Source organism: Mercenaria mercenaria, chromosome 15, assembly GCF_021730395.1.
Source record: "Mercenaria mercenaria strain notata chromosome 15, MADL_Memer_1, whole genome shotgun sequence".
Taxonomy (NCBI): domain Eukaryota; kingdom Metazoa; phylum Mollusca; class Bivalvia; order Venerida; family Veneridae; genus Mercenaria; species Mercenaria mercenaria.
Genome location: NC_069375.1, coordinates 11819009 through 11843532, shown reverse-complemented (window position 1 = coordinate 11843532; position 24524 = coordinate 11819009). Strand labels below are relative to the sequence as shown.

The window sequence follows — 24524 nt, the reverse complement described above, 5'->3', positions numbered from 1 at the left end:
TCCGATACTGGTGCCTGTGGTCATAACAGTTACTAATTATGGACACATATATGTAAGTACAATAGACAATAGAACACACAATTTCACGTTTTTTAGAGTTGTTACATATTTGAAACTATTAGAGCTACCCGTTGTGCTTATTACCTCAGAATATTCTATGAGTAAACACAATAAAGAAGGAAGGGCCTTCAAATGTCAAAACAAAATCTGGTATCATTACGTTGTCAATCGGATGAAATAGAAAAAATTATGTCGTCTGCTATTAGAAGGCTTTATGACCACTAGATTGATAACGTGCTTACCACGTTCGTAATAACTTATTTGCCGAACAATATATCGGCCAATCTCTGTCAGGGTCGACTTCCGCATAAGAGGCAACTTAACTTCAGCTTGCAAACTATTTGTGAAGGAACAAAATTTGTAGAAAGTAAAACAGATTTTCAACTTTTAATTATCTGATACCGACGAAATACATGTAGAAGTGATGGAAACAAGAGATATACCTTCTCATTCCATTTGGGAAAAAAAAATGGTCAAAGTCTAGATTACATTTTCATATATATATATATATATCATCTACTATGTTTATAATTCTACCATCAAATAATCAACTATATATATATAGAGGATACATGGGTGTCTTTTAATATTGCATTTATCAAACGAAAATGAAATGATAAAATGCGAGGCTCTGCATTGTACCAATTTTATTCGACGAGTTTATAAATTAAATGCGGAAAAGCACTAATGTAATACACTTTTTTATCAAATGTAAGCTTCTCCTGCTGAAAAATTAAATATCCTCCTTTCTTAACCTTTTACGGTCCAATTCGGCCAACTCTCCTGGACTTAAAACGATGTCAGCGCCAAAACAATATTACACTAGTGTAACATCAAAGTTATTAAGTGGCTTTATTTCACTTCCATGACGTCAAACATGTTATAAGTTTACATATTGTAAAGTTACTAATCTCTTCATTACATTTTCATGTTAATGTTATCATTTTCAAATATGATCATACAATAAAAAAAATGTCGGGTTACGACTCGTTAAAATGCCATCAAATTCATGCACGTTTCAGAATCTGATAAAATATGACACACAAACACAACAAAAGGTAAAAATAATACGTTTGTTTAAAAAAGACACAGTCAGCTATTCATATGAGCCATGCTTCTTATCTAACAATAAGTATCGTAAATAACCGATAAATATCACACTGCTCTGAATAGCTAACAGGCCAAATCGCTTTTACCTTGTATTTTGAGAGGTTATTTCGACCCAAAGTTGTTGAAGCAATATATAAAATGTGATTTCGGTTTGACTGTTCGACATTTTTACCTATATGACAAATACGAGGTGATACAAGGATTGTAACGATAACAAAATCATCCACGATAGTGCCTTGTCTAACGCAGTCGACCCACTGGCGATACCGCACCTCTTTGTTTGCACAATGACCTTGAACTTCAGGATAGCAATGTCTACGCCATCTGTTATTGTAATGCTCAAACTGTAAAACTTTATCTTCACGACAGATGCTGCAATAAGAATAATTCGCAAGTCTTTGACATACCGTTTCCTCAATTTATATAAAGTATTAATACTTATTGAGACATACCAATTGTATAGTTTTAAGAGATTAATACTAGTAAACGGCTGCGATGTGCATTCTGGCTATGTCACACATTGTTCAATGACCAAGGGCCATTGCGAAACTAAATGTTTCGTTGTGGCCAGAGAAGGCAAGCCGTAGACGTTTTATAGATATTTTATCAAATGCATCGTAGAGACATGAAAAATGCCAATACTACGTTATTGGCACATGTGCCAAAATCAAATAAGCAAGGTACTTGTGTAACTTTAACTAAAATTCAGAAGTATTTATAAAGATATATTTATTTCTCCTGGTTAATCGTAAAATGTTAATATAAGGCTTGGTTGTGCCTCCATTTCGTACTGGCACAGCTTGTGTCATTATTGCTCGAGGGTATTAGTCATACGGCCATTATGAAACTGGGTCTGTCATTATGGATTAAAGTACACACAGGCCGTTTACTGGCCTTTTCATTATATACATTCCCTGTATTATATATTCATTTTTCACTCATCATATTTCACAAAAATTTAGAATTAACATGTACTGATTTTGTCATCCACAATATCATCAATATCTGAAATTCTAGTACAGACGTTGCTACATGATGTCATTATCAGAAGGCACCGACGTTCGGATTATCCATGCGCCATTATGGAGCCGTGGATTTGTCAAGAGCGACCGTAATGACCGTTTTCAAGAGCATTTCAGTTACTATTTATAGTAACGTATATATTATAAAATATATAACTGTATACTAGTATTGCAGCTAAATAGACAAAGGTATCAGACGGATAGCTTATCCAAGGTGGCCAACCAACGGGAACTTTTAGTATCGAACACACGTGGAAAATCGCTCGATTCATGTAACATTTTTGTTTGTAATTAGAAAGACATGTACTTTCCTCTGCACAAAACGTGTGCCATTCTTAGTCAATACTGTTTTCAAACACTTTGCAAAAGTTCCAGAGTGTACGTTACCTGCACATTTGGTCCGTGAAAACAAATGGATGAAGTGTTTTAGAATAGTATCAAGAATTTCTGGCAGACGCTTTGTGGCAAAGAAAGCGTCCGTTTTTCTGACTTGGACGCATTTCTGTCAAGTTATAAGGAAATGATAAACAAAAATGTCACCTGATTCGAACGACTGTCCGCGTGTAAACAATACCAAAAAATTCACGTGCGTTGGCCGCCCTGTTATCCGCTGCCTTATAAACGTTTTGTGCAACTCGGCCCCAAAAGGTGGTCGAGAAAACTTACCTTTCAAAATCAGTAATGTAGTTCCATTTGTTGCACTGTTGACTGCAAAGGTACCCGCTGGGTATTGTTGCAGTATATAACTCAAACCGTATTTATTTGTGCAATTAAAGTCATCTAAAATCACGCCATCAATCTCTGAAAAAATACCATCTGCTTTTTCTGAAACTGCTCATTTTGAGAGAAACGTATGAAATAATATTTCATGTATACATGTATTTCACTGGAAAGTACATATTCTTCTCCTGAATCAATCTCCTAAAGTATTAAAATACTTATAATTTCCTTATAATAGTTGAAAACTGGTACATTCATTAATAAGCTCGGAAGATTATACCACCTGAATCGTGGATTTAACATAAATGTACAGAACCGATATTGAAGTAGATTTTAACTCGTATAAGTATGGTCGGTGTTACTTAGCGGGGTTATGTTGACGCATACGCTAATGACAACCAATTATATCTACCTTGATCCATGCGGACATACAGGTTTCTAGGATTTGGAAGGCAGGTCAATGCAGTGACATTCATGTACATGCTAAAGGTAACCTGAAAAGAAAACAAATATAGCTTAAATAATAGTCACAATTATGCTTAAATTTAAAGGTGCATGTGGCCCAACATACATCAAGATGTTTATAACATACCGAGTCCTAAAAACCACGTATTAAACTATTTAAGTTGATGTTGTAGTTGCATTAAAACTACGGAATGCAAACTATATTTACCTTTTAGCTCCACTATTCGGAGAATCGGCAATCTTTGTTTTTCTGTCATATCGTTGTTACTTTTGCTTATATCTGTACTTCACATAAACATTGTCCAGTATACACACAAAGTATATATAGGGGCTGTGGTCATTATACCAAAGGTCAAGGTCACCAAGTTGTTATACTTAGGTTATTTTTAATGTTAAAATTTTTCGGCAACCTTTGTTTTTGCTGTCATATCTCTGTTACTATTGCTTATATCTTACTGTAACTTTACATAAACATTGTCCAGCATAGAAACAAAGTGTGTGCAGGGGCTGGGCCTATTTTATTCAAGGTCAAGTTGATCAAGGTGTTATACTTATGCTATTTTTAAGGTTAAAGTTTTTCGGCAACCTTTGTTTTTCTGTCATATCTCTGTTACTATTGCTTATGTCTTACTGCATTGTCCAGCATACAAACAAAGTATGTGCAGGAGCTGGGCCCATTATACCCAAGGTCAAGGTCACAAAGTTGTTATACTTAGAATTATTTTCATGTTAATTTTTTCGAAAGCTTCGTTTATAGACATATCTTTGCTACTTTAAAAGATAATGACTTGAAATTAAAATTATTTCTTTATAATCATCATCTGCATATGTGGTTACAAACCCCATAACACTAATTGTATTTTTGACAGAATAATGCCCCTTTTGTACTTAAACTTTTTTGCAATCTTCGCTTTCTGGATATTACTTTAATTAAATATAAGATAAAGACTTGAAACTTAAATTGTATCTTTATCATCATCATCTGCATGTGTGGTAACAATCCCCCCATAACTCTGATTTGTATTTTTGACCAAATTATGCCCCTTTTATACTTACATATATTTAACAAACTTCGTTTTCTGGACATAACTTTGGTACTATATGAGATAATGACTTGAAACTCAAAATATATCTTTACCATCATCATCTGCATGTGTTGTAACAATCCCAATAACTCTTGACAGAATTATGCCCCTTGGTATATCTTCCTTTTAAAGTAGAGGTCTCTTATTGAGACATATATTCATTTTACTGTCAAATCCCCAAATAGTGGAGAGCGCTGTCTTACGGACAGCTCTTGTTGAATGAGGAACTAACTCATTAGTGTTTTTTTTGTGCATATTTATGTAGTTGCTATTTTCAGACTCGGATATCTAACTGAAAAAAGAAATATTTTTGCAAATAGATACCGCGCAGAGTCAGTAAACGACACGTTCTGTATCCATTAAAAATAAATATGTTCTGCAAATTCTGAGTAAATACAGCATGAATATTAGCTATATCCCTTTACTACTTTAATACAACCCTGGCCATAGTATAGTAACTTCTCTAAACATTATAGTTTCATTTTTAGCTCTTTGGTCTGTATCCTTAAGATGAATTTTCTGTAAGTGGACAATATATTTCAGCCATAATACATATTAGCAACGGTGATTTTTGACTAAAAAAACATTATTGCTCACATATAATTAAGCTCAACGGTAAACTTACTCTAGCTTGAATTTAATATTTCTTTATACAGACAACTTATGCATCTTAAACTTTCTGAAATGTACGAGGCATCTCAACATCGCTAAATACCTTACCAATTGTCCCACGGAATCTGTCACTCCTATTTCCAGCATAAATTGTCGATTAACGACTTCTGTTATATTAAACTTTCTCAGCAGTGTGACGACACCAAGGGCATCAATGTCGAACAATACTGTAGTCAAGTTCGGACTCACTGAATTTAAAACGTTAAATATTTAAAGACATTGAGACTAGGGATTTTCTGCCTGGCGACAAAGCAGTAAAGAATTATTTCATAGCAGGGGAAAACTGATGTTTTTTTTCTGTTATTTTAGTTGCATTTATTGGGACACTAGGTGAGAAAGGAGATGCCTAGATCACATATACATATGTTTTAGGCCAAATGATAAATTCAGGATATGAACTGCGAAGGAATCCAACGTATATAATACCTTACATAACTGCTCTCGGGAAAGTGTACAATGTGGTATGCCAAACTTTTTTCAAGCCTCTTCAATTCTATGTGTCTTGAAACATCAAATATGTACGAGTCTCTGTCAGATGATGGGAAAAATTCTACTCAAAAGTTTAGCCTTGACAATCCTACAGCAACATTATCTCCAAATAAAGGCTACCCCCAAGAGGCCGGGTTGCAAGTATCCCTTCACTCTCATTTCAGTCCACAAACTGTGACAAATTTTACATGCAAGTTTCTTCCATGAAAATGAAGTTATGCCTGTGAAAGTTAGCAAGGACAAACGCAAAGACCTTCCAATGAAAATCTTAAATTTGAATTGTCACTCTGTCGTTGGAAAAAAAAATCACTAGACAACATCATAGAAACGACGGGCGCTAACATTGTGATAGGCACAGAATCATGGTTAACACAAAATCATCTTAGCCAAAAGATCTTCCCAGACAGCTATACTGTGTACAGACCTGACAGGAAAACGAAAAAGGAGTTGGTGTTGTCATCTTGATCTACCAGCAATACCATAGTTTAGAACCTGAGGAACTGAAAAGTAGTGAAGATTGTGAGATGCTATGGGTCCAGCTAAAGATAGTAGGAAGAAGTAACCTATACGTCGGTATTTTTATCGCCATCCGGATACAGATGACTCGGAGGACTGGATGGCTGCCTTGCCCGGATCCCGGCGGCGGGTGCACACATCTGGCTTGGAGGAGACTTCAACCTTTGCGGAATCAACTGGGAAGACTGCAGTGTTAAACCTCATGCACCTAAACCAGCCCTGTGTGACAAACTGATAAACCTAGCCAATGACAGACTCCTACAGCAAATGGTAAATGAACCTACAAGAATAACTGAAACATCAGAAAGCACATTGGACTTATATTTTACAAACAATAGCTCACTCATAAACAACACAGAGGTGATACCTGGCATATTTGACCATGAAGCGGTGTACATAAAATCCAGTCTACGCCCTCATAGAGCATCTCGACAACTGCGGAAAGTGTTCATCTACAAGAAAGCAGATTATGATTCTGTGAAAGCTGGCCTAATGGAGCTCTATTCAGAAAGGAGTCCTCAACAGATACCAGTATAGATACTCTGTGGTCACTTGTCAAGAAACGCATCACAGAATTAATTGAAAAACACATACCTACCAAGACCATTTGAGGCAATAATAACAAGGAAGCCATGGATTGATAGGAAAGTGAAAGGTACAATAAGGAGAAAGAATTATCTTTACCAGGAGAATGAAGAAAAGTCATAGTGAGAGAGATATCAGTAAATATAAATAACTGAAATCTTCAGTACAAAAACTTGAACGCCAGTCATTTTTAAACTATATAAACTATATAAATGATTTGATAGAAATTGAAGAGGATAATGACATTAGTAGACCATCAATTTGCAAAGCAGAAACGTTTTTGGAATTACATAATGTCTCTCAGGAAGGACAATACTGGAATTTCACCTCTAAAGGGTAAGGACAGAATTGATGACCTGATGATGTCCCAAGTCCGTCTGGTACCCTCCTACCTGCGATAGATTGTGGTCACCACTAAACGGATCGAGAAGCTCCTGCGTAACACCAGTCCTCGGAAAATTTCTGGTCCTGATGCCATACCAGGTCGCATATTGAAGGAATGTGCTACTGAACTTGCTCCGATACTTACCATGATCTTCAACACCTCGCTGCAGAATAGATCCGTTCCTGATGACTGGCGGCATGCTAATGTTACAGCCATCTTCAAAAAGGATGCTCGCCATGATGCTGCCAATTATAGACCAGTCTCCCTAACCTGTCTGTGCTGCAGGATGCTAGAACGTGAATAGTCAGTAACAACCTGAAACATCTGTCAGCATGGTTTCCGTCCCCATAGGAGTTGCGAGACCCAGCTGCTAACGTTGTATCATGAGTTGGCTTCAGTATTAGACAAGAGGACTCAGACAGATATGGTTGTCCTTGATTTTAGTAAAGCGTTTGACCTGGTCCCAAATCAACGACTGTTGAAAATGATAGACCATTATGTAATCAGAGGAGGGAACATTCACAGCTGGATACAATCATTTCTATCAGGAAGGACCAAACAAGTACTTGTAGAGGGACAGGCATCAGAAATAGTACCAGTGGTCAGCGGCGTGCCCGAAAGATCGGTGTTAGGTCCACTGCTGTTTCTGATCTTCATTAATGATCTGCCGGAGGGCGTCCACAAAACTATTTGCTGATGACTGTATACTCTATCGCAAAATAAGATCTGAGGCTGACCAAGTACAACTACAAGAAGACTTAGACTCACTAGCTGAATAGGAAAAGAAATGGGGCATGGAGTTTCAGCTAAAAAGTGTAACATCCTACAAAAAACAAAGAAAAATATCAAACAGGGAATGCCACGCACCAAAAACTAGATCAAAGACCCCAAATAAATATAAATACAATTTGAAAGGAGTTGTCCTGGCTGAGGATCACAGAACAAAGTACATTGTACTTAGGTGTAGACATACATTCAAGTCTAGCCTGGAAGCAACACATTGATAGGACATCAAAGAAAGCTAACACCATGCTCGGCTTCCTGAGACAAAATATTCAAAAAACTTCGGACACAAAAACTAACGCATACAAGACCCTTGTTCTATCAAACTTGGACTACTGCTGCTCGCTCAGTTTGGAACCCTCATCACAAGGACCAAATACATCAGTTAGAAATGGTACAGCGAAGGGCAGCACGTTTTGTCACAAACAGATACAGAAACACCAGCAGTAGGACAGATATGTTACAACATCTAGAATGGGATTCTCTGGCAAATAGACAGCAAAAAGCACAACTAACATTAATATATAAGATCGTAAATAAACTAATGGATATACCATCATCCACATATCTTACATCAGTAACGTCTAGGACACGAGCAGCACATAAACACAGGTTCCAGCAGTACTCTCAATTTAGTGACTGATTAAAGTACAGTTTCTTTCCAAGGACCATTCCCACTTGGAACAGACTCCCAGCCAGCATCGCCGAGGCTCCCTCTGGTATCCTTCAAGAGGAAGCTGTCGTCCCAACCCTTCCATGGGGATCTGATGCCTTACTACTACGGTTTCAAATGACGAGTGAGCTGTATCGGCGGGACCTTGTGTCGTCCTGGTAGCGCCACGCAAGCCGAATTGGTCTCTCTGATGGGGTGTAGTGGTTTGGTACACTGCTTTTTATCTTTCTCTTATCTATCTACAACCGATTTCTTGTCCGTATTTCTTTTCTTATGCTATTGCTTTTTTCTGTTTTTTTTCTTGCGCACCGTTATATCATGGTCAAAGATGACAGTATAACGTACAACGTAGATGTAGATGGATCGAACGTGACATACTTTTGCTTTATTATTTCAATATATATGTAGGATTTTTTAGTACAGTTATCAATTGTACTTATTAAAGCAAAGAGGTCTCATAAAGTATACAATTAAGTGAAGAACCACTATTTAACTAGATTCAGAGTTTGTAAAATAATAGTGCCGTCCTACTTTGTTTCAAAAAGAAACGAAGAGGTTTAATAACTTCCGAGTGAATTGATGAGATGCCAAGAAAAGAACACTGCTGGTCTTATTTTACCTGACTCCACTGTGTATGTTAGGTTTACGTTATCGTCTGTGCAACTCCACGGGTCTAGTAACTGCAATAAAATTTGCCAATTTTATTTTGTTCGCCTCCAACAAATTACATGCATAACACTACAGATTGAATGTGTTTTAAATCAAAATACATTTCTGCATGGTAAATTTTACACACAGCGGCACAATTTTAATTCCTTTTTCGATTCATCATAACAAATGGTAGCAGAGAACTCCAAGTTACTCCATCCGAATTTTATTTTAGGTACTGCTGGGGATGGGATGGCTTCCTACAACAATAAATTCCAGGAGGGTTGGGCGGTTGGTGTGTATTCACAGACCTGGAGACGCGAGTCTTCATTGGAATAAACTCTCTGATATCTCTGATACAGACATATTTGTAGTCCATTCATAAAATAATAAAATCTAGAAGATCGTTTGGAAGCATAAAACGCAACCAAGCGAAAATTGAACTTTTGGATATGCAGTGGAAATATCCGTTTTTAGAAAAAATCCATTTCATGCCTTTAGAAATCTGTGCTTTTATATATTGGAGGAAAGCAATTTTCACAAAGTAATAAATACAAACATCAGTGTTTTCTACTAACCACGACCTGTGTTCCCGGTCCGGCCAGGTTAACATCGACGGTTTCTCCCCATACTGAAGTATGTGAACATTCTGGTGGGCTGTCTGGTGACACATATACAGTAAAGTCGTCAGTGGTTACCAAGGATTCACTTGATATTGAACCACCTGTTAAAATTAAGGAATTTACAAAGATGTATATTCGTTTTAAGAGCAAAATACAAGTTATACATCATTTCAAAGGCCACTAAGGATGGATGTTAGAAAACAATGTATTTCCCTGAATGTAATGTCCGCCCACGAAATTATACACTGAATAAATTTCACATTCCAAAATACCTCATTAAATGTTTCAGACGATTAAAAGCACATGCTGGTAGTTGCTTTTTCTAATAGACGGATTTTCTCATAATTCTTGAATACTGAAACTGCAAGTATGTATCAGATAATGACAATTGGAATGATTTTTATTATATAGCAGTGCTCTCTGATTTGGATAAAAAATGAACACATTGTCAATAAATCTTTTCACGTTTTTATACTCCTGTTTTTCCATCAGCCATTTTCCTATCTATATAGACAGATAGATAAACCCCTCAAAGACATTGCAATCTACCGTTTATACACGGGAAAAAACGTTAAGCGTGTTAAAATGCGCAATGACAACTAACGAATGTGTCTTTGCACCAAAAGCCAAATCATAGACGAACTTTAAAATTAATATCTTGCGGAAGTCAAACTGTCTGTTTACATGACAAAATCTCTTCTTCACCAAGGCAAAAAACTAATGTCTGTTGCAATTTGTCATCAAGACAAAGGTAAAATTCATGGAAAATTATTTATTCTAAAGACTCAGAAACGGATATGTATCGTAAAATGTGTCGCGCAAGTCTTTTTCGAATTCACAATAAACCTATTCCTTTTCCACGATGGTACCTAACATTTGACTCACTTGTTACTCCGATAGCTCTCGACAGCTATGCAACAGAGAAAAAAAAACAATATTTTCCAGATACTCACTGTATGCCCCTATACTAAGAACGTATTCCAATGTAGCCAGTGGTATAAGCTTAGCAGTTTGATTGAGTGCTACTTCTCCTGTAGTGTCATTAATTGCAAACATTGAATCTGTGTCACCGGCTGATAAAATGAAACATATGACATGAAGAACAATCTTAGATAGAATAGACCAGTATATAGCATTTATTCTCAGACCAGTCTTGGCAAAATTGATATTTAGCCAGGTGAGAATAGTAAGGGACATTACAAATGTAAAACAGCACGTTTTAAATGTCTGAAGTTCTTCAGATGATGTCACTCAAAATTCTTTATTAAATAACTAGAGAAATACGCAAGATTTTAATACTATAAAAAGTTCACTGACGTCATATATAAATTTAAATTTCAGTACAAATACTTTCCCAAAATGAAATCGTCAATTAATAAAAAATGCACAAATCTTACACTCTATTTGATAAAATATTCTACTGTTTTCATCGGTAGCGTCACCGTCTGTAGCATTCACTGTGTAAATAAGTTCACCTGAAATAAATTTGGAAGAAGCAGGTGGTTGAAATATCAAAGAATTAGAACCGAAGGCCTAGGAAGTCGGATTTTTCTGCTAATGCAAGAAATATCAGGAATGAATATTGAATGCCAATGAAGATGAAATCATTCTGCTAATGCTTTAATACTTGAAAAGTAGAACGGAATGAACTGTGAAGACGAGATAGTTCTGCTAACTCTGCTAACTTGTGCATTTCATATTCAAGGGAAGTGTTTCAATGGCAGAATGTGAAAATAGTCTCTATGGGCGTAGAATAGTATTGGGTTAATCTCTCGTTTTTAGAGAATTGACTTATTTAGAGAATTGACTTATTGTGCACCTAACAGTAACAGTGCTGATTGTGTTTTAGAGATATGGTCAAACATTTATCTAAAATTATTCTAAAAGCAGAAATTAAACATGTGATAACTGTTTTAGTCAAGTTCATGACGCAATCATAGCATCTTTTATTTCATTACAGAATGTGAGACGCGACAACTGTAGTCACAGATTGTGACTATCGCTGTACCTGATTTTTGCCCTCTACTCAGCGTGTAATTGCCAGGAAGGTTTATGAATTCTGGTGCTAGGTCATCAACATCTGTTATGGTGACGTTGAACGTCACGGAATATGTCACCTGTGTGACGTCACTGTCAATCATCCTAACAATATATTACAAGCAGATTTATTATCTATATGGTAAGAAGTCGGCATAAAAGCTATAAATTGCAAGCTAAAATGTCAAATAAACACAAGAGGATATTTCTTCTAAGTATCATTAAAATTTGCTTAAAGACAAACGCTGCATTATGCGTACACCGAAATAAAACAAGAGCATCGCCTGCGGGTGCCTTCGCTCGTCTGCAAAAGCTGGACAATATGTACAAAAAGGGCCATAATTCTGACAAAATGAAGGCAGGTAAAAGTTATGGTTCTTGGTCTACATAGTCCCCTTATGATGATAAACAAGTGATGCAAAGTTTCAAAGCTGTAGCTCTTATAGTTTTCGAGAAAATGCGGACCTAAACAAAAATTTCAACCAACGCCGACGCAGGCACCGACGATTAAGTGACGACAAGACCTATGTATTCTTTTTTACAAAAATCAGACGAGCTAAAAACGAACATGTACTTACGTCACTAGTAAGTTGAATTTATTGATAACCTCGTAGTCAAGACTAGAAATCAAATCTAAATAGACGTATGGAGGAGAATCTGTCAAAGCAAATATCTGCACGTCTGCCAAAGACACATTTTCGCCCGTCGTCGACTCATACTATGATTCAAAAAATTAAATAATTAAAGTAAGCTTTTCTGTAATACAATTCAAATACAGTGTAAAATGTTCTGTATGGAATTTTCGTGTTCACTTTATGCTGTAAAATCAATGTTAATTTGGATGTTTATTGAATTATAAATGTGGAATATAATGATGATTTCTCAATGAGATTATCAAATGCAGTTTCACTGGTTTGGAATTATCCTTTAACATGGCAGAATAAACAACATGAATCTCTTGAAACACAATCTTCATACATATATTTATGAACATAGTTTTAGTAATTACAAGAACATAACAATATACGCACTTTCATAAAAATGCTAAAGAAATCCATCAATCTCATAAAATGATTTTACTCAGTGAAAATTGTTCATGACATAGCCCGAGACGTTTTCGGGTACAATTTGGCCCACACTGTTAAAAAACACTTTACATCAAAGGAATATTTGTTCCATGTGTTGCATGTACCGAAACAGCATGACAGATTTCAGTTTCATTCAGCCAATATACAATTCACACGCTTTTAGTCTGAGTCACATTGATAAACCAATATGCAAACAAAGGTTTGTTTCGGAAAAAAATACATGTTTCATATAGCTTCACTCGCGAAATTATTACAAATGTTCCAACTGTGCTTCATCAAGCTGTGTAACATCGTTATTGTATTGTTATGAAATGTTTCATTAACTTAAACGCTTGTTACATAGTTCTTTACTGCAAACGTTTCAAATAGACACAATCATGTCTAGTAAAACACAAGACGTATTTACCAAAGGAGTTATCTGAAGATTTAGTGTCCCAGTGTAAGTCAGTACAATCACGCACACTGATTCGTTAACATGCCCTATTGCAAGGTCTTCCGGAACGGTGATTTCGATCGTATCTTCATTTTGTGGACTCGTCAAATTTATACCTTCTATTAACGTAGAAAATTGGATTACGGTTAAATAAAATCTGGAAAGTAGATCCCTCGGAAGCACCGAGAACAAGGCAAACAGTGAAAATTGCAGACTCGGTTTGATTGAGTCTATTCATGAGCAGTAACGGAAAATGCAACACTGCCCACGCCCCCTAGCACCGACTTAAGCAGTATTCAATCTTCAAATCTAAATGAGTTGAAATCAATGATCCCGACAAATTATATACGTATCTAAAAGATAGCTCGTTAAATCACCTTGACAGACCACATCATGGCTCTTGATGGTCATTCGTATTTTGTAAATAAGGACAGTTCTAAATAAAATCAGGCCTTTCATATTATTAAATAAAGACGTTTCGTTTTCAATAAAAAAAAGAAAAATGTACTTGACAAAGACTTATATACAGAAAAAATTTCTGAATAAGTAATCAAATGACATATGAATTTATTGACAAACCTGTAAGATACTTACTGAATATCTCTGTATATGATAATATAAATCCTAGGTAACTGTTATTGTAGTGTGTAGTAAAGGTTATATTTATTGAATGTCTCTGTAAATGATAACATGAATCCTAGGTAATTGTTAACGGAGTTAAAAGGTGATATTTACTGAATATCTCTGTATATGATAACATAAATCCTAGGTAATTGTTATCGGAGTCTGTTGTAAAGTTGATTTCAATGTAGGTTCCTGAAACTTCAAGCGGGAAATTCGTGAACTCGTAGTTCACAGCGAGACTACATTCTGCTGCTGCTTCCACAGTGGCATCCTCTCCAACTAGAAAAAGAAAACAGTCAAGTTTTCAAGTGGCATTATCTTGAACGCATTCGGAACACTTTCTTTTTCACTATTACAAAATTGCATGTATCGTTAACTTGAAGATAAACGATTATGTTGCTATTACCATTTGTAAAAACATATATATGTATGTCAGCCTACGAAAACCAATTCTAAAATCACTTAACCGGGTAATGCAAAATACCTAAACGCATGTTGGAAGCATTTAGTATTGATCATTTTGAAACAACAAAAACAGTTGTTTGTTTCTAGTTCAGAGCATAAAAGGATGAATAACAGCTATTGAAATAGAAACTGTTATTAAAATAATATAATCATACCACTCGCAATACTAAGGGCGTCATTCACACAGCTGTCAGAGTTTTCAATATCCATGAATACCACGTCGATTCTCACAGCGAAGTAGGTTGTAGCCGGGTATATCAAAATTTGGCATGTAAAATTACTGAAATCAAGTAGGAACACCACTTGTCTTATACAATACTAAAATGCTTTTTCACAACGAACACAAACAATATTCAAGTAATTTTTGATAAACTTGAGTTTAATACTATCAACACGAGTTCATATATGGACATACATAATAGGCAACAATACATTTTCTAAACACGGCAAATCTGAAGTTATCGTCCTTGTGTGCCTTTGCCTTGCTGTGGACATGCACAGTACGATTACGCCAAACATGATATGTTGTTTCGTACAAGTAATTCTTAGGCCATACCAAATTGATATGTCGTTCGTCGGAACTACCGCATCAATAATTTCATTCCCGAGAAAAAAAAATAAAAATTACCCGCCCGCACGTACATAAAAATCTCCGAAAAAAATATTTTTTTTTCGATTATGCTGTCCGGAATAATAACGGCAAAACAGGTTTTATCGCTGTTTTAATGCGTCAAAGTGATATTGATCGGATTTCATGCGTCATGTAGCTGATGATCCAAACTGAAAAAGTCAGGAATTATGGTGTTGTTCATCATTTGGGTTGGAGTTCTACTAGGGGCACAAATTTGTTCATGTGTCAAAGCCATCTAACTGTGTTTCAGAAGAAATGTTATTCCACACAATCCTGTGCCTGTTTTGTCTTAAATATTCCTCATCCTGTGCCATTAAATAGGCACGTCTTCAGATTAATGTAGAAAAATCAAAATTAAAAATAAGACACTCATTCCTTAGTAATTAAAATTACAAAATAAAAAAAAATAAAGTGATTCAGTGAGTTTTGGCAAGAATTTATTTGCAAAATCATTCATGTAGTCTTTAAAACATATAAAAAAAGCTATATACTGTGTTACCCACACTGTAAATGTTTCATTTCTGTGTTTTTTCTAAAGAAATGTTAACTTTATATATAATTATAACCGCCTCCTCAAGGGTTCAAGCTGGGAAAAAAAAATAAAAAAAGCCCGCTCGCTCCATGTAAAATCTTCCCGCCTCTGAAAAAATCAAAATTGAGAAAAAAAAAAATAAAATAAAAATTTCGCTCGCCCGCTCCTATTTTTTTTGAAAATTTTCCGAAGAACTATTGATCAATTTGGTATGGCCTTACAAACAAGAACAAAAAGTGCATTACTTCTGCTGAAAATGACAAGCTATCAAATTGTCGTGGCTTCGTTTTCTCTGGACATGAAATGATGACAGACTGATGTTTAACCGTGTCTTGGTGTCTTCGCTACAATTGGACGAACACACGACTTATTATACCCGTTCACTCGAAACTAAGTAAATTTCGGATTAAAAAAAATGTTGGGGTCGTGAGCTGACATGAATACACGGCAAAGCAGAAATTTTATTTCCTTTACGTTAAACACTGCTTGATTTAAAGGTACAGGCTGATGATGATAGGTCGTGAGTCAGAAATGATACTCTAAAAATACCACATTCTGTTAGTACTTGTACGCAGTGTTCTATATAACTTTCTGGTACTTGACGTTTAAGAAGAGACATTGAGAAATAGCACGAAGGAAGGAAAAAAATGATGGTTCATTATATATACGGTTGAAACTTGGTACCTCCAATTACAATTAATCAAGTATTTTACTTGTGAGATTACTGAAAATTCGACTTAGAAAATATGCTTTGATGCAAACGTTTCTTTTACTAAATAAACTGAAGACGAATTTGAAAGTAATTGATGGTGAAACATTTGTAAATTCTTTCATCAGCGTTTTGGAAATGTATACGTATAAAACCTGTATTTACTTTTATTTTTATTATTGCTGAAAGATAAAAGCAACGTAGATTTGAAACAAATAAATTTACTTTAATATTCACCCAAACTATATGTGAGAATACACATAGTATTATTTTACACTTTGCCAAAAGTAATGTATTAAATGTATATTTAGTTACATTTGAATTTATAAAAATAATACTATAATCCTTGAGATATACCCCTTCAAGTTTCATTATTTTCTACTTTGGAAATACGTAATTAGTCACTGAAAATGCCTCTGCATCAAAGAGACGTAAATACATATAAAACTGACTGACGGGACTTTAAATTACTGGACTTCAAATTACTTTGTTGCAACCGAAGTCCAAGTAAGCCGAATTTCATTTAAACGAAGAGAAAATATATATGGTATGGTATTCTTCATTTGTAATAAGCCATTAATGGCCCATGAACAAAGCATCAATATACAACGTACAGAGAACATTGATGATACAGCGAGTCACATTATGCAATATTTAAATTACAACACATTATGCAATATATAGAATACAACACAAGTCTAGCATTTGCATATATAATTAGAAGAAATACAGGCGAGATTTGAATATTTCTTCAACATACCCCGAACTCCGAGAAAAGCGACTTCGTGATACCGAGTTTCAACTCTATACTAACTATGATTGACCCGCATATGCTTACACTTGATTTGGAAGTAACCAGCCGTATTCGCAGAATTACGATTACTGACAACTTCTTCAAAAACCCACTTTGACTGATGTTTATTAATCCATAAATAAGTATGTCTAATAATAATGCTTTATCTACGGTGCTTACCTGTCGTAGAGATCAGGTAAATTTGAAGACATGATGACTTGTGTCTGGGTTGTAGCGGTCAGATTAGTGATTCCATCACAGTCTGGTTTATAATCTGAAAGTAGATATTACTCTACAAAATCGTCAAAAGTGACTGCTTAGATGGTGCTATAAACTGCTTAAACATACAATTAATCACGAGTCTTGTGATCTTAAATCAGAGATTTCAGAGAACACCACGCCATTTTCGTTATTTACCCGAAGTTGCCATTTCGGAAACCGCTGTTTTGTTGTTGCAGGGTTCTATTACTTTACAATTATGCAACATTTAAGTAAATAATTCAACAGGAAACAAAAGGGAAACGAGATTGCAAGTGTAAGAAGGGAACGGCATCCGCTCCGTGTATTTCATAACCAGATGGCTATTACATAAATAATATTTTCCATAAAATTTATTTTAAAAATAATATTTGAAAGTTTTTAACTTCATGAAGCTATATTTATTTAACAATATTAGGCCGTATAAATATCAAACTCTTTACAGGTCTACACGAAGTAGTTCTCGTATAGATAGAAAACCATCATAGACGTATTTTAAAAAGCTTTATGATATTTGAAGTGTGCTAAAATCATACAAAGCTCATTAGTACCTGCACATGAGAACCCGAACTTTCTTAGTGTCTGTGTGAGTCGGAAAATGGACAATAAGAGCATATTTGAAATAATTTACGAAAAATTGTGATATGTTGTTTATGGACAAATCATAAATTATCGACGACTTACCTGTGTGATTTGTGAAGACTAGCATATTAAATCCTTCGTAATTGAAAGCCCAGTCAGAGATAAAGATGACATAGAAGGTATCAGTGGTGGAGACCAGAGCATTGACGGTGTCCTTGTTTTGATTACACAATCTGGCAACCTCTGTGGCACTAGTATCAGCTATAAACACAATGAATGAATTTATAACAACCTCTCTGAATGTTGCTGTAGACTGTATAAGGATATTACATACTCCAGCTATATGTGCTCCTGATCTATCACCAATAAACACAATAAGTTTATAACAACCACTCTGAACATTGATCTGTATGAGTCTTCGATACACCCCGGTGGTACATTAACTCTTTATTTTGCATGCAATAGCTTTAGAACGACAGGAGATGAATGAAACAATGCTAACTGATTGTCTTTACGCACTGACCAAGTTAATGACGAGGACATTATACTTACGCCCATCATAAACAGCCACGTAATCGTATTGACAAGGGAGGGAACTCCCTTCCGCCCCAACCTCTTCTAGATTTATAGTAATCCTGTCATACGAGGACGGAGCCGTGATAATCCAAGCACAGTCCTGGTCCCTGAAATAACATTGCTGCAGTCTATATATTCATTTACTTTACTGCACAAGCAAAATGTTACATTGTACTTTCCAAATATAAGTTTAACCATTTTAATAATTTATCATGGAATTGCGTCATTTCAAAGTTCCAATGCACTTTATAAGGGTTAAAGTATTTTGTTATGTAGTCTGTATATCTTCTGTTGCTATGTATTGAGCTGTGATATCAAAAGCTATGCTATTTGTATTGTATAAATACGAATTAATCAAATGAAAAGGTCTACTCTCTCTTAATATAATATTCTTGTTACAAATTCTTTATTTTGCCCAGATCTGATACATATACAAATGTATTTCCTAAACATAAAGCAAGTTGTTGTGTGACATAAATGTAATGGACATTCCGGTCAGCCGGCTCCATTATGATTATGGTGGGTGAGGCATACTTTACCATTATCGATCGCTCAATGATGACAGTAATAACCGTTTCCAGGGAGCTTTTATTGCTATGGTAAGGTATAAAATATTGAATGTTAAATTTGCTCTCATTAAAGAAATGAAACTATTTACTTTCGGGGCAAACGCATGCAGATCAGAAATTCCAAGAAGCTGCGTTTACGTAACTTTCTACCTTCTGCTGTTCATACAAAATGAACGTCATAATTTTTGAGAGGAAGAATAAGAATATATAATATATCTTATTAATATGACCTTATCCTAAATAATAATATTTTTACAACTATCAGAGACAACTGTTGAAGTATCCAACAGATTTGTTTTATAAAACCTGTTCATAGTGTTTGTAAAGAAAGCTGGACCTCTATATGAAATCATCAATTTAATCAGTAATTTGTTATAAAAGATTAATAATGAAATCAGTCACAATTATCGTGATTTCCTTTCTTTTTAAAACCTTACCCTGCTAAATTTCTATAATGAACTTGTCCATTTTTCAATTTGGACACAACCATTAACTGTTAAGGTAGTAGAGACATAATAGCAATGTTTACAAAATGGTATTTGCTCGGTATATTCTTAAAGATGGCCGTGTTTTGCACCGTTTTGCAATTTTTTAACAATTTTTACTGTGCCGTTTTTTCTAAATTTTGTATAACCTATGGTATCTCCTCTAGCTCAAGTAGAGACAAATTTCAAAGTGATGGCCACTATATAAAACATTTGCAGAGAACTCATTTTACCATTGATTTTAATAAAAAAATCATCAAACTATTGGTAAACAATTATAAAACACAAAATAAAAATGTGAATATCACTTTATCTAGGGTTCCACAAGTAAACGGATTTAATGATACAGAATTCTAACTTCAACATTGAAAAAATATGGTCGAATCCTGTGTTTTTGTTTTGTATTTGCTGACTTCATTCAAAAATAACCTTGGGGCAGAGGTAAAACCTACCTTAATTTCTTCCACGATATGTAATCTAAAGAGTGAAAGCTAAATTGAGAACTTTTACCGCATGTAACTCAATATTTTTAAAGATGTGTAACCCTACCCCTCCTGTTTAAATAGTAAATTCACTTTGAACAGCAAGAAATCGCTTATCAAATCATTTTTTTCCATTTTTGTACAATAAATCAATCATAAGTCTTGAAAGAAGTAAACACTTTCTAGAAAAAAAAATGGAAAATAAGGAGAAAAAAGTTTGGTCCCAGTAGGGCTCGAACCTACGCCGCCCCCCCCCCCCCTCCGCCCCTGAGAACTGCAGTAAAAGTGGGATTATGGTAGGAATTGAATACTCTTCAAAAGGAGGTACTCTATTACGCCTCTACTACCTTAAAAGAGTTGCATACCAAAATGTTACTGACTGAATGGCGACCAGAGCAGATCATGATCTGCGCTGGTCGCAAAGGCAGAATCAATTGTGTTCAGCATGGTAAGTGTTAAAACCTTACAGCGGGTAGTCGGCCGGGTAATTTGGTGAGGAAATGTATTGCGGGAAATATGTAGCATTGATCTGCAGGGGTCTCGTTTCAGCATCGCATTGACCATCAGCTACAAATGAACAAAAACGCATGATTGCTAAAATTCAAGAAATGATTTATGTATATATACCTACTATTATTATACAAGACACTTCAAATACATGTATAAACCGATTCAAGGATTAATGAAGCATAATTTCATAATTTTTGCTACATTTAGAAAATATAAAAATCATTACCAACTTTTAGTAACATCGATCTATTGGAAAATCGATAAATTTGCCTATATAAACAAAGAAGGAAAAAAATACTTAAACTTAAATAGAAAAAGTTCTATTTGGAAATCAAAAATTCGATACCCCACAAATTAAAGATTAATTTATTCCGGATATTATGAATATTTTTAAAAAAAAATATTTTAATATTTGGTTGGTCCTTTTTGACTTTAAATAGACCCACCTCAGTTCATATAGACTCTGAAGGAAACGGGTAAAAAAAAACTGACTTTTTCAAATATAACAGATAAAATGAGATGTTTTCAGCAAAAAATCAAAAATTCGATACCCCTAAAAATGTAGAAAAAATATTCAGTTTTCGTTATGTGTAATTTGTTTTAAATTTTATAATAGTTTGTTTGGTCCTTTTTGCATTTTAGTGTGTACAGTGAACATTTCTTAAAAAATTCCGGCTTTTTCCGCCGTTATCCGTAAGTACTCGGAAGCTGTTACGGAAAATATTGTCGTCTGCTAGTCTGACTTTGTCGGTACAAATTGTTATAGTTCAAAGCCTATAAATTGCAGGCAACTTTACATTGACAGAAAAAAAAACAAACCCAACTCAGAAACGCCGAAACCTAGATCCGCTGTCGTTTAAAATAACGCTATGGAGGATTTAGTGTTCAATTCGCATTAATATACAAATTCTTTTAATTTTCATTGCAAATATACTTAAAGCAACTAATTCTCATGTGTTTCCGTAAAATATAATCTGTCAGTAATTGAGTTCAAAGCATTCTTAAGAAATATAACGATGATTAATTTATTAATTTCCAGATTCTTTATTATTTTTTGCCGAACGATCTGGAGACTTTTTTTATTGCGGCAGCGGTCCGGGTCCGATCTCCGACGCGGTCATCTTTTTTTCTTCATATGGGATTTTTTAAATAATTTTAAACAAACACAAATCATTTTCTTTTATTCATAATATGACCAAACTTTAATTTGAAAGATAGCCTTGATGAACTGATAATTCTGCTTCTTTCCGAACCTCCTTTGTATATATTATTCTGTATTCTTAAATTAAAGCATGTTTTTGGTACATTCTTTAATCATTAGTTTTAAAAAATTGCCATATCTATTATTTGATTTAATTGTAACAAATATCTTAAAATTACCCTTTGACTTTTATTATGTATTACAATATTGCCTAGGGTAAACAATATCGGTCAGTGTTGTTTCAAGGCGGGTCAAAAAAATATGTTACCCCACATACTAAAGTGATAGGTATTTTTATGGTTTTATGTTTTTGCGTTGTAATATATGTCTTTCACTTTCTTCTGTCTTTATATGTCTTTTCCCTTTCTGTCATGAAATTTGTTTTTACGATTTTTACCCTTCCTTATTTCATGAATCGTATGACAGTAGAAAGAATCAGTACAAATTTACAATTCACATCGTTAACAGAGTTGTTCCGTAAATATTTACTGAGTAAAGATCCTGGCCCAAATTTCACGAAAAATCTTAAGTTATTACTTAGTTAAATCCGCTATTCTAAAATTGAGATATTTATGAAGTTATTGTTATTTAATGTTGTTTTTTTCCCGTAACAATATATTTATAGTTAAAGTATACTATGGTAGTAGTATTTGTCAGCAGTACTTATTCAAGTCACGCAAATATGATATTTCTATTCAGGCACGATATAAGAAACTTACCATGCTAAATTACAATAATGAACTTGTCTATCTTTCAATTTGGACAGTACTATTAATTATGAAAAGGGTGCATACCAAAAAGTTACTGGCTGAATGGCAGACAGTGCAGATCATGATCAGTCTGCACGGATGTGCAGGCTGACCATGATCTACACTGATTGCAAAGGAAGAACCAATCGTGTCCAGCATGGTAAGGGTTAAGTATTTCCTTTTAAAAGTATAAGTCTTATTTCTATACTTCTTTTTCTTTAAAGCGACCGGCCTCCAGATCGTTCGACAACAAAAATACTTTTTAGATATCTTGAAAAAAAATGCTATATTTCTTATAAAGGCTTCAAAACTTAATTACTGACAAACTTTATGTTATGGAAATACATGAGAATTTGCTGTTTTTACTACCTTTTGCGATGAAAATCGAAAAACGTTAGTGGTTTACAATTTTGAAAATATTTTAGAATCAAAAGCTCATATTCTAATGTTCATAATATGTGAAAGAAAGCGCGAATAGAGGAAGTATATACGCTTTCTAAATATTTTAGATAACATATTCATATTCTTGAATATTTATTTTATTTACAGACAGTTTCTTGTGCGTAAATATTTCTTTTCTGTACATAGATATACGTTAGCATGATGTTTCATGTATTAAAAAGAAAGTAATTCTATGTGTTCGATGTATAAAATGTAACGATTTCTAAATATTTTAGATAACATATTCATATTCTTAAATATTACTTTTATTTGACAATTGATAAAGTATTATATAAATTTTCGACTTGTTCCGATTTTCACTTTAATAATTATCAAAACTTCATTCAATTCAAATATATCGTTTAGCAAACCGCCCGCATGTAAATGCATCAGATAATCACCAAAGATGTTAATTATCGATTTTTCCCCCGTCTTACTACAACAACAACAATTAGCACGGAAATCAACGAATTCGTCCGGATGCGATGATATTGGATTATTGGTTTCATTGATTTTTATGATAGGTAGATCTGTCCCGCTTTATCGGTTTCGGGATGTTACTAAAAGTTGGTAATGATGGATTCTTTCTTTTATGTTTCCAGTCAATTTGCCTGTGTTACTTCTCAAGCTAATGTAGGAATTCTTGTTTCCAAAAAGTAAATAAGATATACATAGTATACTAATCTGAATTTCAGAAAGACAAAGCTTTAAAAATTGAAAATCATTTCACACTAAATTCCTATAATGTTGTTTTGTGAGCACTCTATAAAACATTTATATCAATAAGCAGTAAATCTTACCTTGTTTTATGAAAATTCCCAAAATTACACCTATTATTTGAAGAAACTCTGTGCGTAAATCCATCACGTTTTACTCAAATCGCAAACCAATTTCAATAAAGTCTAAATAATTACACGCATTTTTACTGTAAAGGCTGTCATCATTATTATATATAACATTTACGTACGTAAACAACAATCAAATGATAATAAATTAACAATTAATTTGTAAGTCAATACCCTTTACCTAAAGGATTATATGCGATAAAATGTTATCAGATTTCATACCTTTTGTTACCGTATGTAAAAAATGTACAAAAAAAAAATGGGCAAGCAATACAACATGCAATATTGAAATTACAGATTTGACTTCACTGCTTATATCAAATGTCATCGAACTGTTTTGCTGGCAAGATCAACTGAAAATATGACTGGCTGTACCGGTAGGTGGTGGCTGCAGGACTGAGTTTATTCATTGTAGCCAAGTTTCTTCATTTGTACTCTGTCACCTTATGAATGTTAGTAACATTTGAAGGCCTATATTCCTTTGACCTATCGGAACCTGATATAAGCAGAACAGGGGCCTCCGTGGCCAAGTGATTAAGGTCGCTGACTTCAAATCACTTGCCCCTCATCGATGTGGGTTCGAGCCTCACTCGGGGCGTTGAATTCTTCATGTGAGGAGCCATCCAGCTGGATTACGGAAGGTCGGTGGTTCTACCCAGGTGCCCGCTCGTGATGAAA

General features: G+C 34.6%; 1 protein-coding gene across 1 annotated transcript; it reads right to left on the bottom strand.

The window, feature by feature from the left end:
* Positions 1-182: 182 nt before the first annotated feature.
* On the bottom strand, positions 183-23977 carry LOC123546731 (cadherin-related tumor suppressor-like). The gene is made up of 18 exons (XM_045333246.2): positions 23802-23977; positions 20568-20667; positions 18541-18671; positions 18091-18249; positions 17329-17422; positions 14639-14763; positions 14130-14297; positions 13368-13513; positions 12452-12591; positions 11845-11978; positions 11234-11311; positions 10790-10909; positions 9792-9937; positions 9185-9245; positions 5183-5322; positions 3325-3406; positions 2859-2993; positions 183-1542 (listed from the first exon to the last, which is right to left on the bottom strand). Exons 1-18 carry the CDS (start codon positions 23863-23865, stop codon positions 1343-1345), a joined length of 2223 nt encoding a protein of 740 aa, XP_045189181.2. The 5' UTR covers positions 23866-23977; the 3' UTR covers positions 183-1342.
* Positions 23978-24524: the final 547 nt, after the last annotated feature.

Excerpts from the sequence above, each read along its gene's own strand:
- LOC123546731 (XM_045333246.2), bottom strand. The coding sequence starts at position 23,865 with ATGGATTTACGCACAGAGTTTCTTCAAATAATAGGTGTAATTTTGGGA. Across the intron at positions 18,250-18,540 it reads CGTGGCTGTTTATGATGGGC|CTGATACTAGTGCCACAGAG; the intron begins GTAAGTATAATG and ends TTGTGTTTATAG. Across the intron at positions 9,938-10,789 it reads TCTTAGTATAGGGGCATACA|GTGGTTCAATATCAAGTGAA; the intron begins GTGAGTATCTGG and ends TAATTTTAACAG.